This window comes from Engraulis encrasicolus, unplaced genomic scaffold (assembly GCF_034702125.1).
Source record: "Engraulis encrasicolus isolate BLACKSEA-1 unplaced genomic scaffold, IST_EnEncr_1.0 scaffold_149_np1212, whole genome shotgun sequence".
Classification (NCBI taxonomy): domain Eukaryota; kingdom Metazoa; phylum Chordata; class Actinopteri; order Clupeiformes; family Engraulidae; genus Engraulis; species Engraulis encrasicolus.
In genome coordinates, this window is record NW_026945010.1 from 20,283 (window position 1) to 35,540 (window position 15,258).

At 44.7% G+C, this 15,258-nt stretch overlaps 2 protein-coding genes across 2 annotated transcripts; both read left to right on the forward strand.

Moving 5' to 3' along the window:
- Nucleotides 1-3,114: 3,114 nt before the first annotated feature.
- LOC134442388 (tripartite motif-containing protein 29-like) lies at nt 3,115-5,015 on the forward strand. Its single transcript, XM_063192560.1, has 4 exons — nt 3,115-3,121; nt 3,283-3,581; nt 4,334-4,429; nt 4,752-5,015. The coding sequence occupies exons 1-4, from the start codon at nt 3,115-3,117 to the stop codon at nt 5,013-5,015; spliced, it is 666 nt and encodes a 221-aa protein (XP_063048630.1).
- A 75-nt stretch (nt 5,016-5,090) lies between these two features.
- LOC134442386 (tripartite motif-containing protein 16-like protein) lies at nt 5,091-11,129 on the forward strand. The gene is made up of 3 exons (XM_063192558.1): nt 5,091-5,243; nt 8,036-8,095; nt 9,275-11,129. The coding sequence occupies exons 1-3, from the start codon at nt 5,231-5,233 to the stop codon at nt 9,808-9,810; spliced, it is 609 nt and encodes a 202-aa protein (XP_063048628.1). The 5' UTR covers nt 5,091-5,230; the 3' UTR covers nt 9,811-11,129.
- Nucleotides 11,130-15,258: the final 4,129 nt, after the last annotated feature.

A 15,258-nucleotide genomic window follows, 5' to 3' on the forward strand; every position in this document is an offset into this window, starting at 1 on the left:
ACCTGGTTTTCGATGTCGTGCTTCATACCTGGCCAGTACATCACCTTTCTTGCGTGCGCTTTCGACCGCAGTATCCCCTGGTGTGCGAGGTGCAGTCTGTCAAGCATCTGCTGCTTCACACTCTGTGGGATCACAATCTTGTCACCAGTCATCAGGATGCCATCCCTGATGCTGATGTTGTGTCGCATCGACCAGTACCGGTGTAGGTTGGTGGGAACACTGCGCTGTCGCCTCGGCCAGCCTTTCTTGTGTAGCTCAATCACCTGTTGCAGTGTGCTGTCTGTTGCCGTGGCCCCCTTGAGCTTTGAGAGTGTGTCTTCGTCGAGTGCGGCTGTGGCCTCCATTGCGTGCACTACTCTCTCCTCGAACAGGTCTTCCTTCACGTCATCCTTGCAGTCACTGACAACAGCGCGGGACAGGGTATCTGCGACGTGCATCTCCTTGCCTGCTGTGTAGACGATTCTCAGGTCATAGCGTTGGAGCTGCAATAGCATGCGCTGGAGTCGTGCTGGTGCCTTGCTCAGGTGTTTTTTGAAGATGACTTCTAGGGGCTTATGGTCAGATTGTACAGTCACTGTGTTGCCATAGACATACTGGTGAAAGCGTTTGGTGGAAAAGACTATTGCCAGCAGCTCTTTCTCTATCTGAGCATAATTCTTCTCAGAGTCTGTGAGTGCTCGTGATGCATAAGACAGTGGCCTACCTTCCTGCAGCAGACAGGCGCCGAGTCCGTCTTTCGATGCGTCGCACTGTATGGTGAGTGGCTTGCTCTGGTCGTAGAACTGGAGTACTGGGGCTTGCATGAGGGCGGTCTTGAGCTTCTCCAATGCAGCGGTGTGTTGGTGGCTCCAGTGCCAGGCAGCGTCCTTTCGTAGCAGCTCTCTGAGTGGGCTTGTGATGCTGGCTTCATTTGGGATGTATTGGCAGAGGTACCTTGTCATTCCCAGCAGTCTCTGTAGTGCTTTCTTGTCGTCTGGCTGCGGCATGTCTCTGATGGCGAACACCTTGGACTCGTCCGGCTTCACTCCCTTCGTGGTGACTACATGGCCCATGTATTTGACTGAGTCCACTTTGTACTGTATTTTGTCTTTGTTGAATTTGATGTTGTTTTTCTGTGCAGTGTCCATTACTTTTTGTAGAATGGCATCATGCTCTTCTTCAGACGCAGCGGCGATGATCATGTCGTCTGCAATGATGTGCACTCCTTCAATGTTGCCGAATGTCTCACAGTTCTTTTGCTGGAAAACCTCGCTGGCGGACTTGATGCCAAAAGGAAGTCTCTTAAAGCGAAACCTGCCCCACGGTGTGCTGAATGTGCAGAGCATCGATGAGGGCTGGTCCAGACTCACTTGCCAGTATCCGTCCTTTTCGTCTAGGATGGAGAAGATGGTTTTCCCTGACAGCCGGTGTAGTACTTCTTCTGGGGTTGGTATTGAGAAGTGCTGTCTCTTGATCGCCTCATTCAGGTCTCGAGGGTCCAAGCACACCCTGAGTGTCCCGTTTTTCTTCTCTGTGATGACAAGGCTATTTACCCATTCTGTGGGCTCCGTCACTGGTGCGATGACATCTCTTTCGACGAGGTCTTGTAGCGTCGTTTTCAGACGGTCCATGACAGCGATGGGGATTTTTCTGCAGCCGTGCACAACTGGGGCCACATGTGGGTCTGTGTGGATGTGGTGCACCCCAGGAAACTGTCCCAGCCCACTGAAGACGGAGGGGTAGGCGTCCACTAGCTCCTCTTTCGTGGCTGGTGCTTTGAGTGCGATGGTCTGCATTCTTTTCACCAGCTGCAGCTGTTCACATGCGTCTCGGCCCAGGATCGGAGTGGAGGAGTGCTTGGTGATGAAGAACAGAAGATCTGTCGTCGTTCTGGCCACATCGCAGGTAAGTCTCACGGTGCCCTCCGGCTTCAGACGTGTTCCTCCATAGGCGACGAGTGTGATGTGTGTGGGTTGCAGCTGATGAGGACCCGGAATCTTCTGCAAAATGCTCAGAGGTAGCACATTTGCATCTGCCCCAGTGTCCAATTTAAACTTGACCTCTGTGTATTTTATGTTGGCTGTTGTGTACCACGAATTATCTTGTTGAGTGCGTTTGGGTTGGGTACAGGACATTGTAGATATGAACAGTGACTCTACCTCAAGATCGTGCACGCCCCGGGCAGTGGCTCCTCTGTCTTGTGTTGACGCACACATCTTCGCGTAGTGGTTCTTCTTGTTGCAGTTGTGGCAGATGACACCGAATGCTGGACACTGACGAGGTTTGTGCGCCCCGCCGCACTTTCTGCATTTGTTTACACTGCTCGCTGACTGTGCCTTCCTCTCAGGTGGTCGTGACATTTTTTTCATGGCGACTCTCCCCTTGTCGTAGCTGGCAGACACCTTGTGAAGAGCCTCTACGGATGCCTCTGGCTGCGCCGATCTCATGGCTCGCATCTGTGATCTCGTAACTTCAGCAGCTCTACAGATATCAACAGCTTTATCTAGAGTTAAGTCCGTTTCACGCAGTAATCGCTCCTTCACGCGAACGTCTGGCACAGAAAACACTAGCTTGTCTCTTATCATGTCATTCTCAGTTTGTCCAAATTCACAGTTCTTACATTTTTGGCGAAGTTCAGTCACGAACTGGTCTACGTTGACTCCCTCAGACATCGGTAGTGACCAGAACTGATGGCGCTCAAATACAATGTTCTTTTTCGGAATGCAATACTTTCTGAAGGCATCCAATATGTGTTTCACCGTTAGCTCACCGGGCTGTCCATCCTCACCCGCTTCGACAAACACGTCCATTGTGTTGTAGATCTCGAGCGCTTCCTCGCCGACCGTATGCAGCATAATGGCTATCTTCACTGGTTCAGCTTTTGTGTCCGCTCCCGTAGCCGTCATATACAGCTGAAACCGTTGCTCCCATCGGCGCCAATTCTCGCTGATGTTGCCGGTTAGCACTAGCGGTGCTGGAGGTTTAAACTGGTCCATTGTAGCTAGCTAACGTTAACGTACGTTCGATCACTTGAAGACGTTAAACTAAACTTTTCTTTTCTACAGCGGAGGATCTACCGAAAACTATTGTAGTCTCGCGTCTCATGTAGAGTAAGAAAAGACCACTTCTGACACCATGTTGAGTACTTGTTACTCTATAAAATAAAACGGTGAGGCTTATTTACCTGGTGAGACACTTTGTATGTGACATTTATTGCCGCTCACATACTACAGACTGCCGTAGGCAAAACATATCGAACACGGAGTCAATGCGCTCCTCATAGGGTAAAGCAATCGATCACAGAACATTCTAAGAATATACTACACACTGAAAGAAAACTGAAAGCTGTCAAGTCCTGTCTGGTGTGCCTGGTGTCTCTCTGTCAGACACACGTAGAGCCTCACAACAGCATCCCTGCCTTGAAGAATCACAAACTGGTCCAGGCCTCCACACACCTGCAGCAGAAGATCTGCTCTCAGCACAACAAGCTGATGGAGGTGTTTTGTCTAGCTGACCAGAAGTGTGTCTGCATCTTATGCACCATGGACACACACAAGGGCCATGACACAGTCTCAGCTGCCGCACAGTATGAAGAGGGACAGGTGAGTGAGGACTGAATAGCAACATACAGTATTTTGCAAAATATGTAAGTTAATGCAATGCATATTACTACAAGATCAAAGACGTGCAAAATGAAATTGTCATTTAGTGTAACGGATATCTTCTGCTGACTAACTGTAAAAATCACGACTCTTTTTATTTTATTTTTCCCCAGTGAATTCATGAAAGCCTCGGTTGTCATCCATTCACTTGAAACAATTTAAAAATTAGGGCATATGTTTTTTTTTGTTTTTTTTTACCGTTACAGTCAGCAGAATGTATCTGTTACACTGAATGACAATGGCAGTGCACACACACACACACACACACACTCTCTAGCACCTATGGTGTGTGTGTGTGTGTGTGTGTGTGTGTGTGTGTGTCAAGGCCACCAGAATCAGCTTTAAAATAGTGGTGTGATTTTTCTGTAGTGTTAGTGGTTATATCATTCCATAAAAATAATTATATTGATCAGCCAAAGAATGAAAAAGAAACACATCACACCCATTCTTGATTCTTTATTCCAACAATTCTGCACTTCACTCATTTGTCTGCAGTTGAGAGCCTCATTTAGAGAGCCCAAAAATGGGGATGCAAATGCATCACTGCACACACACACACACACACACACACACACACACACACACCCTCTAACACCCATGGTGTGTGTGTGTGTGTGTGTGTGTGTGTGTGTGTGTGTGTGTGTGTGTGTGTGTGTGTGTGTGTGTGTGTGTGTGTGTGTGTGTGTAACTAGAAAGAGCGTCCGAAGACGACGGCCAATTTCCTGAAGAGGATCCGGTCAAAAGAGCAGGAAAGGCAGAAGCTGCTTCGAGCTGTGGACTCCTACAAGGTTGGTAACCAGTCGACTCGACTTAGTAGTATAGCTTTGTATTAGACATTCACAGTACTGATTATGAATAAAATCAACTTTTGAATTTCTTTTTTGAACTCCAATCTAAATGTAAAAAAATACGGATGAAGCCTGCAAATACTATACTTCTTTCCCAATTTCATGGGGCTTTTAATGTTTTCTTTTTTTATTATTATTATTATTAGGGGGGTGATGGTGTGCACTTTCAACTTATTGTATTTCATGTTGAGTTCTGGCCATGAAGAATTGACTTCCATTGGATTGTATTCTATTCTCCTTTATTCTACTCTGCTCTACGTAGCATTCCGCTAAAGAGGCAGAGCAGCAGAGTGAGAAGATCTTCACAGAGCTGCTGGAGTCTATTGAGAGGAGACGCTCTGAGGTGAAAGAGCTGATCAGAGCTCAGCAGAAGGCAGCGGTGAGAGACGCTGAAGATGTTTTGGAGAAACTGGAGCAGGAGCTGGCTGAGTTGAGGAGAGGACACGCTCAGTTGGAGGAGCTCTCACTTGAGGAAGACCCAGTCCTTTTCCTCCAGGTATATCCAGGAAAGACATATCATCACTAGCAGGCCTTGAGATTACGCATTGTGTTGTAGTTTACACTTTTTAATTGATGCATGTTTTCTACTGTTTGTAGAATTTTCTGGTCTTGAAGTCGTCTATATCCCAACCGACTCCCAGTATCAGTTTCAGTTCATACACGTCATTTGAGGACCTGAAAAAATCTCTATCTGACTTGAAAATTGAAGTTGAAAAACTCTGTGAGAGTGGTGTGTTGAAGATGTCTGGAAAAGGTAAGAGTTTGGCAAAGAAAAATCTTAATGAATAGAATAGTTGTTCTGGTCTACAAAAATTAAGTTCAGTTACAGAACTGTAGACTTGAGAGTGTATATTGACAATTTCTTCAGGTCTTGCATTATTTGTTTGCGGACCCACCAATTTCTCATCATGTATGTGATGTTCTTCCCATCCTGAACCCGTGCTTGTGTCCTCGCGCTTCAGTGATGTCCAGCCTCTGTGGAGAAAACAATTAAGTTTCCGCACTGTCAACACAATCACAACAACTTTTGAAGTGACATTGAGCAAGGCACCTAAAGGGCAGATTAGACTTCAGCAACTGCGTGCATCAAATGTCGCTTGGGAGTGGTCAGGAACCAGCTTTGCCTTCATGCATCTGCGTCCGAGGTCTCATGTTACCCTCACTACATTGCAAGCACTGCGGCCATTATGAAGTAATGTTTCTTTCTAGCTCAGTTAGTGAAGTATTTTCACACAAACTGCAAAGGCAATATACTGGTAACCTTATTTGACATACCCAGTCTATTTTCACATGCAAAGAATGCAGGTATAGAAACAGTTGACTTTGCCAATGTGTGTTTACATTCGGTGAACAGCTACCAGTAGTCAGACTGCAGGCATTGTGCCACGAGTGTTCAACTGATGCATTGTTTGTTACTTACATTATAGCTTTGTGTATTTACACACATTTACACACAAGGCATCAATATACAGATGTTTTTAACAGAATACAGCTTTGCTCTCGCAAACTGCCAGCATTGCGTTGCCACAAGAACAGGGAAGTAGCGAGACGACCAATCACTGCGCCTTTTTGTCTGCGTCCTCCGTGTCCGTCCGACGGATAGTCAGGATTTTTTCGAGGCACTCGACGCAGAGCCTCTGCATGGGGGGCGTGGTCGCGCACAGACACAGGACGGACGGCTGCAGAGGCTATGCGTCCAAAGCATAAATCAGGCTTAACGCAAGCCAGACTAAATGTGAGATCATACAGGATGTGAATATTTAGTCTGGCCCTGATCAATGAGACATCGGAAGATTGTTGAAGGGAACAACCCGTTGTTTTTCAAACCGTGTATGTGCCTACAGGCCAACGCTCTGACCAAAAGCCCCACCCGATTTGCATCCAAAGATTAAAAACAAATGTCCTGCGTTGTGATTGGTCCGCCAGTTTCAGGGCCTGAGGCGTTGTCTGAGGCTAGACAAAATATAATTTTGGCCGCTGGCGAGTGGGGCTAGTTTACTAGGCTAACCTAACGCCACATTGCTCCAGGGTTCTGTAACCAAAACCCTGTAAAATAACTGTAAATCGTTTTGGATAACCTCGTCAGCCTAATGTAATGCTGCGGTCACACCGCCGGCGTTGAAAGAGCTACAACGTTGCTGACTCCTACCTGGAAAGCACAGGTCAGGGGCGTTGAACGAGGCAAAAGATTCAACCTGAAGCGTTCGACCAAGAATCTCAACCAACCGAAGCTTGTGTTTAGAAAAATGTGAACATTCCATTGGCTGACGGCTGCTGGCGCCGAGCTCATTAAATATTTTTAGCTGAATTTCAACTTCTGACGCCCTTGGCTTTTGATGCTTTTGACTCTAGACAGGCTTTGCGGCTTTTTACGCTTCTGTCGCCTGCTGTCCCATACAAAGTCAATTACTTCCGCATCTTTCCAGGCGTTCAGCGCTGGCGGTGTGACCGCGCGGTAATGGTGTACTGTATGTACAGTATATCACAAAAGTGAATACACCCCTCACAGTTTTGCAGATTTTTGAGTATATCTTTTCATAGGAAAACATTACAGAAATGTTACTTTGACACAATGATTTGCTTTAGATGGTGTCAAGCATGTGTGGTGGTAAACAAGTGAGTTGTACAAAAAAGGTGTATCCTCTCATAAGCCAAGTATGGTAGTGGGACTGACATGGTTTGGGGATGCATGAATGCTGTCAACATTGGCAATCTGAAATACACCTAAAAGAAACATGCATGTCAACATGCACTGTGACTACTGAAGCAGATCATGATATTCTCCATAGGATTGCATTCAAATCTCACACCAATCTATTTAAGCCAGATGCAGACTCAACATTTAAAAGCTCAATGCAAAGAAAGGTTGAAACGCACACTGATGACCTCCCTTGTCATCCCTTTTCATTTCGAGACGATTCGAGCCAACATAGCCCCTTCTCTACCGGATTTTAATCTGGGGTGTACTCACTTTTGTGAGTACATGTTCAAACATTAATGGCTGTATTTTGTTTTTTTTTCTGAGTGAACAAGAAATTTAAGCGGTTAAATATGTTGTTAAAAGGTCACTAATCATTGTGTCAAAGTTACATTTCTGTAATGCTTTCCTATGAAAAGATATACTCAAACATCTGCAAAACTGTGAGTGGTGTATTCACTTTCGTGATATACTGTAATGCAATGTACAGTTCATCCACTACCACTACAGAGTTCCTCAAAACCTTCTCCTCAGGTCTTCATTATTCCCCCCAATCAAAAAATCTGAAACTGAGCTGTAGAACGCTATACAGTATGTTCTCTATTTAAAATAAATTGTTAGGCATTTTTATTATTATTGTTTTAAATGTTGAATGTATTTATGTACTGGTTTAATGTTCGGTGAGTTTTATCTATATACGTACTGTACATGTTTTAATATCAATCTGTGAATCTGTGTGTGTTTAATTCTGAAAATATATACAGTGTAGTGTATGCATGTTATCACATGGCCAGCTGTTTCCTGTGTCCTTTTTGCTACTTCCTGTTTCCTCCTCTCTCTTTCTCTAGCGGCGATATTGGAAATCATCAAGTCACCGGAGCCAAAGACCAGGCAGGACTTCTTAAAGTGTGAGTAGCAGATATCCAAAGACCAGGGGCCTGTACCACGAAGCTGGTTTTCTGGCTTATCGGGGTGACTTCGAGAGTAACTTTGTCTCGTGCAGCATATGCTTCTGGTTAACCCATACTACGAAAGGTGGATATGTTTGACGGGATGTATTACTGCCATGGCAATTTACTCTACATCTCAAACCTGGCATTGGCAGTTTATGTTCTTGGTTAAGATGGGGTTGAACTACTCTTTGGCTGAAATTTCGAAACAGATTGGTCCGAGGAGTATAGGCCGCGTACGTATAGGCGCACAACACATGTGGAAATTATTCCGCTCCTTCTGATGAACCTTCAGTGAAAATAACGCACACGAGCTGGTTGGTAATGTCATGTCACTTCATACTTACGTACAAGACATCGCCAGTAGTTGTTTTTGTTGGTGGACACTGTCGCCTGGTAATGTTAGTTATTAATAATAATTAAGATTAAATTATGCAAAAGGCTAAGCGCACGCCGATTCAGCGGATAAAAGTAAAATAAGTGTAGTTTTCTTTTTTTTTGAAGAACAATCAACCCCCACACATACAAACAAAAACAAAAATACAAAGACCAATAAAAACTACACATCAAACAGCAAATGCTAAATACAAGACAAAATTAAATGGACGTATCCACAGCCAGACATGGCATATGAATCGTGCTCATGTCCCATTTAAGCGTTGGAATCAGGAATAAGTTGAGATATCAGGCTTGTTGACATATTCAAGGAGTGATCCCCAAAGACTCATAAACATTCCATTTCTACCAATCATCGAGTGTCTGTTTTTTTCTAGTTTGAGAAAATAGAGAATGTCCTTGATCCAACGGGTGTGTGAGGGTGGTACAGAAGATTTCCTGTTCAGAACAATCGGTGGTCTCGCCAGTAGGGTGGCAAAAGCAAGAACATCTTTCTTAGATTTCACAAAGGAAGCCAAAGAATATGTGGGGGGATATGATTGCAGTATTTAAAATAATCTTGGTTCATAGTTTGTTATTTTACAAATGTAATGAAACAAGATATGATGGGCCTTGGCATAGGGTAAAAATGCAAATATTTTATTAGTATCATAATTTACTATAGGCTACATGACTGGTATGTAACATTTTATTATTATTACTATATGTGACCAATATGTAACATGTCTCTCAAACCACCAGACTGCTTCGATCTCACCCTGGATCCAAACACAGCACACAAAGAGATCTCTCTGTCTGAGGGGAACAAGATGGCGACGCGTGGTGAGGCCCAGTCCTACCCAGATCATCCATACCGATTCCGAGGCACTGAGCAGGTGCTGTGTGAACAGGGCTTTTGTAGACGCGCTTACTGGGAGGTGGAGCTGGATCTGAAGAAGGGTGAAAACGTTCAAGTTGCAGTAGCCTATAAAAGTACAACCAAGAGGATCTCTCGTGGGTATAGCTATTACGATCATTACGAGTATAGTGATAATGCGTTTGATTGGTTCCTCAGATGTAGGCTTGCAGATTACTCCCACTGGAGTAGCTATGACGACATTTTCTACGCTACTGCCCCCTGTAGGATTGGAGTGTATGTGGATTACAGGGCAGGCAATTTGTCCTTCTACAACGTGTCTGACAACATGACCCTTATCCGTACGGTTTCCAAGTCCTTCAGTGAGCCCGTTTATCCTGGCTTCTGGCTGGGTAAGGATGCCTCTGTCAAACTTCTGTAAATGAATGCTCAAACCATGCACATGCCATTGCAAAGAAAGACAGAAAAAAAACATTGGCCTATAAAAAAGGAGTGCGGATGAAGGAGCCCAAGATATTGTGGGAAGATGGGGCACCCACTCTGATGTAGAGTAAATAAATACATTTAAGAAAGCATACTAATCCTTTGACACGTCAGGAGAGTAGTGGCTACTGGCTACTCGTGTTTTGCCGGGTGTGATGTCATGTATCTCCCATGGCATCCATTAGAAAGGGAATGGGGAAACTCTAAAGGGGATCTTTGGTTAAGACGTTATATCTATTTTATCATATCCATTTATGGTATAACAATGTATGTGCTGGTCGTTATATCTATTTTTTGGTGGGCAAAAAATGTTAGAATTTACCAATAATCCATCATGTAGTTATATGGCCCCGGCCCACAGTTCGAGAATCACTAGACAGAATCCCTTATCGCAGGGTAACCAACCTCTTCCAACTTGGGGACCACTTGAAATTTATTTGCCGTTTCCTTTATTTGTGTTAAGCGTTATATGTGGAGATAAGTTGGGCGTTGTGTGGAGCCTAAATGTTCAGAACCAACTACCGGTAATAATTCATTATGATCCGTATTTTCTTATTGGTGTTTACAAATACTGTACAATGTATTTGCAAAATGATCATCATAAAGAGTCATGATTATACACTATACCTGTTAATGGATGTTGATATATTGATTATACACCTGTACATGTTTTTTTCATTTTCACACACACACACACACACACACACACACACACACACACTGTCCCTCACATACAGTAAATAAATGATAAGAATGGAATGGTAACACTTTATTTTCAGGATACATCTCTTAGCACTAATGCATACAATGTTAATCCTGCATAAGTAACTTGTAGGGCATGTACTAAGCTAACGCTAAGGCCTACAAGGTCCTTACTAAGGTTAAATTGGTAATAAATCCCTTATTGTGCATGAACAAGACATTTGCGAATACATGCCTAACAAATGTTTGATTTTGCTTTGTATATGCCTTACAAGTTACTTATACAGGTACATTGTATGTATTTGTGCTAATAGATGTATCCCTAAAATAAAGTGTTACCAATGGAATCTGATAGATGACTTATACTGTTTTTTACATAAGCATATACATTTGTGTCTAGATAATCATTTCATTTTCATTGTCTTATGCTCAAACTGATGAGAATTGTGTATGTTTTCTGAATTTATTGCCTTCATTTCACAAACTGTTGCCATTGACACACATGACTCTGTTTTGGTCTGTGTTGGATGTTATTAAAAATCCCTTTCGCTGAAACTTTTTGTCGAGTGTGTTCGTGGGTCCAGATTCACCTGTTCCTGTATGAAAACCGTGATCAGCCCAGCCTTATTGGTGCATATTTAATCAAGCACATATAGTATGTAGTGAAAACCCACCTGGGAAACTCCCATTTTCATTGTGACACAGCACTCCACATCACACAAGTGTTCACTGCACACAACAAAATTGCATTTATGCCTCACCCGTGCAAGGGGACAGCCCCAAATGATGCCTTAAGGGCAGGACGGTACCATGCTTAGGGTACCTCAGTCATGGTGGAGGATGGGCGAGAGCACTGGTTAATTACTCTCCCCACCAACCTTAAGGGTCGGGAGTCGAACCAGCAACCTTTGGGCTACAAGTCTGACGTAGCCAAACCGCTTACCCATGACTGATATACACATACACTGTGTACAACAGTAACTACTGTAGGAACTGGCTTCACTTGAAGATCTCTGCAGCCTGTAAAACATGCAGTGCTATCTGTAATCCACTTGGTGGCAGTACAGTGCAGAGAGGAGAGGAGTGTGTAGATTTCCCAGTCAAATCCCATTGGGAAACTCCAACTCCCATTTGTCATTGTGACACAGCATTCCACAGCACACAAGTGAACACTGCACACAACGAAATTGCATTTTATGCCTCACCCGTGCAAGAGGGCAGCCTTCAGTGGCTCCCCATGGGGAGCAGTGCGGTGGGACGGTACCATGCTCAGGGTACCTCAGTCATGGAGGAGGATGGGGGAGATCACTGGTTGATTACTCCCCCCACCAACCTGGCGGGTCGGGAGTCGAACCGGCAACCTCTGGGATGCAAGTCTGACGCCCTAACCGCTCACCCATGACTGCTCTAAAATCATTTCCCCAGTGAGGCCTCGTGAACAGCATCACACAACACAAGGGGTGCATTCCAATATGCGGACTCCTGTTCTCCACTTCTGCTTGTGGCCTCACAGTTTGCTGATGCCCTGCTTCCGCGGAGAAAACGATAAAGTTTGCCAACTGTCAGCCTACAGCCACAACAACTTTAGGGGGACTGTTATTCATTCAACCAATTGCTAATGAGAAACGGACAATATGACCCCTCAAGATCACTGCGGTCCTCCTCCAAGGGCGAGCTGGTCATCCCTGCAGTAGACTCAAGGCCGCCAGTGACAGAGCCTTTCATGTGGCTGCCCCACTCCTCTGGAACAACCTACCCAGCCACATTCAAAATGCCTCTTCAGTGGCCATCTTTAAACAACCTTAAACCCCATCTCGTTTTGGAGGCTTTTGGCTTCTAGTGTCCACAAGCACACACCTACACACACTTACACTGATACTACGTATGTAAAGCGACCTTGGGTGTTTTGAAAGGCGCTATATAAAACAAAAGTATTATTATTAATAGATAGCCTATTGAATTAATTTTCTGTCGTCAGTGACGTCATCATGAGGCAACAAGCAGGCAGATGAGCAACGGAGGGAGGACGGGAGTGCGCATATTGGAATGCACACAAGGACAGAACCTGATCTCACAGAATTCCATGAAATGATGAACACAAACCCTTGGGACACCAAATTAGTGGCAGTTTCAATGATTTTGACAAATTTCCGGGTTGGTTGGGGGTCATGGAAGTGTACTTGGTAGATGTTGAAGCATGCTTCATTTTGGAACAGTAGGCCTACTATTGGTGAGCTGCGATGATGTGGAATCCTTGAAAAATGGGCATTTACCATTTCTTTCCGTGGGGGAGCAGTGCGGTGGGATGGTACCATGCTCAGGGTACCTCAGTCATGGAGGAGGATGGGGGAGAGCACTGGTTGATTACTCCCCCCACCAACCTGGCGGGTCGGGAGTCGAACCGGCAACCTCTGGGATGCAAGTCTGACGCCCTAACCGCTCACCCATGACTGCCCATTCACCCATGGCTGCCCATAAAAAATGCAAGCATGCACACATGAAATATTCCCAAACCAACGTCACTTCAAATAAGCCTAGGTCAGTGTTTCCCAACTTTTGTGCCCCGCGTACCCCTTAAGCCTTTTTGTTGTGCCTTGAGTACCCCTTCACTCAAGCTGTACATCTCTTCCTCTGTCCCAATGTGACTATGCTACATACATTTGCTATCATTATATTTTCCCAAGTACCCCCTGCTGTATTTCATACCCCCTGCTTTCATACCCCTAGTGGTACACGTACCCCTGGTTGGGAAACACTGGCCTAGGTGACAGCAAGCATGCACACATGAAATAATCCCAAACCAACGTCACTTCAAATAGGCCTAGGTGACAGCAAGCATGCACACATGAAATAATCCCAAACCAACGTCTCTTCAAATAGGCCTAGGTGACAGCAAGCATGCACACATGAAATAACACTTTAGTGAGGGAAAATTGCTCAGCACTCGTATGAAAAGGGATTACAGAAAACCTTCACATTTTAGTTTGTTTAATGTTTGCATGCAAATTCAAAATTGCAAATATTCATTCACATCTGTCCAGAAAGGGTTGTAGCCCAATATTTCCTTGGTTTTTTTTTTTTTTTTCATTTTTTTTATTTTAATGGAAAATGGTGAACAAAAAAAATCGAAATCGAGATTAAGGTTAAAAAACCGTGATGTGAATTTCTTGCCATATCACCCACCTCTACCTTATATATATGCGTTAAAATCTTTTTAAAAACTCTATTTTCAAATCCCCAACAACATTATGGTCTTAAACTTCTGGCCTGAAACACTAAATCTTTTTGGAAACTTCTCTAGCAACACCCATGGAAGGGGCCTTTCTTCCCTGCTGTGCGTTCCAATATGCGACCTTGCGTCTTCCACTTGTCCTTGTGACCTCGTACCAAGAAGTAATATGTCATGATGATATCACTGACAACGGCATTATATTTCAATATCTTGCAAAAGCTCAATTGTAGAGTCCTTTTTTTCTTATTTGCAAACTGGATGGTGAATGAAGAATAGTCCCTCAAAAGTTGTTTTGGCTAGGCTGACAGCGGGGAAACTTATTTGTTTTCTCCACGGAGGATAGGCCAGGAGGCGGGGTGAGGCAACAAGCCCAAGTGGAGGACGCAAGGTCGCATATTGGAATGCACCGAAAGTCAAGGGGCCCATGGAGTCATGATCGGTCCCTGAGTACAAGGCGCGGGCCCGCCAGGAAGGAGAATCGGACCCACACCAGCCACGTGTGTGTGTGTGTGTGTGTGTGTGTGTGTGTGTGTGTGTGTGTGTGTGTGTGTGTGTGTGTGTGTGTGTGTGTGTGTGTGTGTGTGTTACAAGGTGTGCTATATGTTCCCTGCAATGTACAATATTGTATTTGGTCTTTTGTGCGTTTTTTTATTTATGTGACCTGTCAGACTCCTTCATTTCTTTCAGGATTAATAGAAGTACTCCACTCTACACAGCATTCACGCATTTTGACAAGCACACGATTGGTTACCATTAATTCTAAGGTACTGCATAATATGTGTGATCGACAGTGGAATGCGAGGTGGATCGGAAAATAGCTTTGCTCACTCCATTACAGCCCAGTCAAAAGTTTTGCCTCTCACACAGGGTTGCCAGATGAGGCTGATGATTTCCAGCCCAAAAAACTCAAAACCCGCCTGGAATCACTAAATTCCGCCCAATACTATTGATTTCTATGGCCAAAAATTGGGCGTTTTTTTTTCTCCAAAATCCATTTTTTCCTGCACACGGCGGTCCTAAGCAGCCCGATTGGGCGGGAAACCGCCCAACCTGGCAACACTGCTCTCACAGCCCCATAAGCCGTCCAGAAGGGGTGGAGACTTAGGTGCCCCATTGGAATCCCTGTTGAATAAATCAAGAGCAGAGAGTTAGGACAGGGCTGGTCTGGCCATCTGGCATAGCAGGCATTTCCTGATGGGCCCCGCACCCTCGTGGGCCCCTATTCTCTGAAATTAATTTTTTTTTTTTTACATTTCTCAAAATAGGGGCCTACGAGGGTGTGGGGCCCACCAATTAGTTAGTTGCGGGACACTACAGGTAATTATGAGGGGCCTCTTTAACCCATTTCAGGCCGGTGACCTTTTTCAACTTGGGGCCCACTCGAACTTGTCAAAAATGTTCGGGGCCCACCTCTGACCCAATTAAGTATAAAACTCAAATAAACAAACAGCA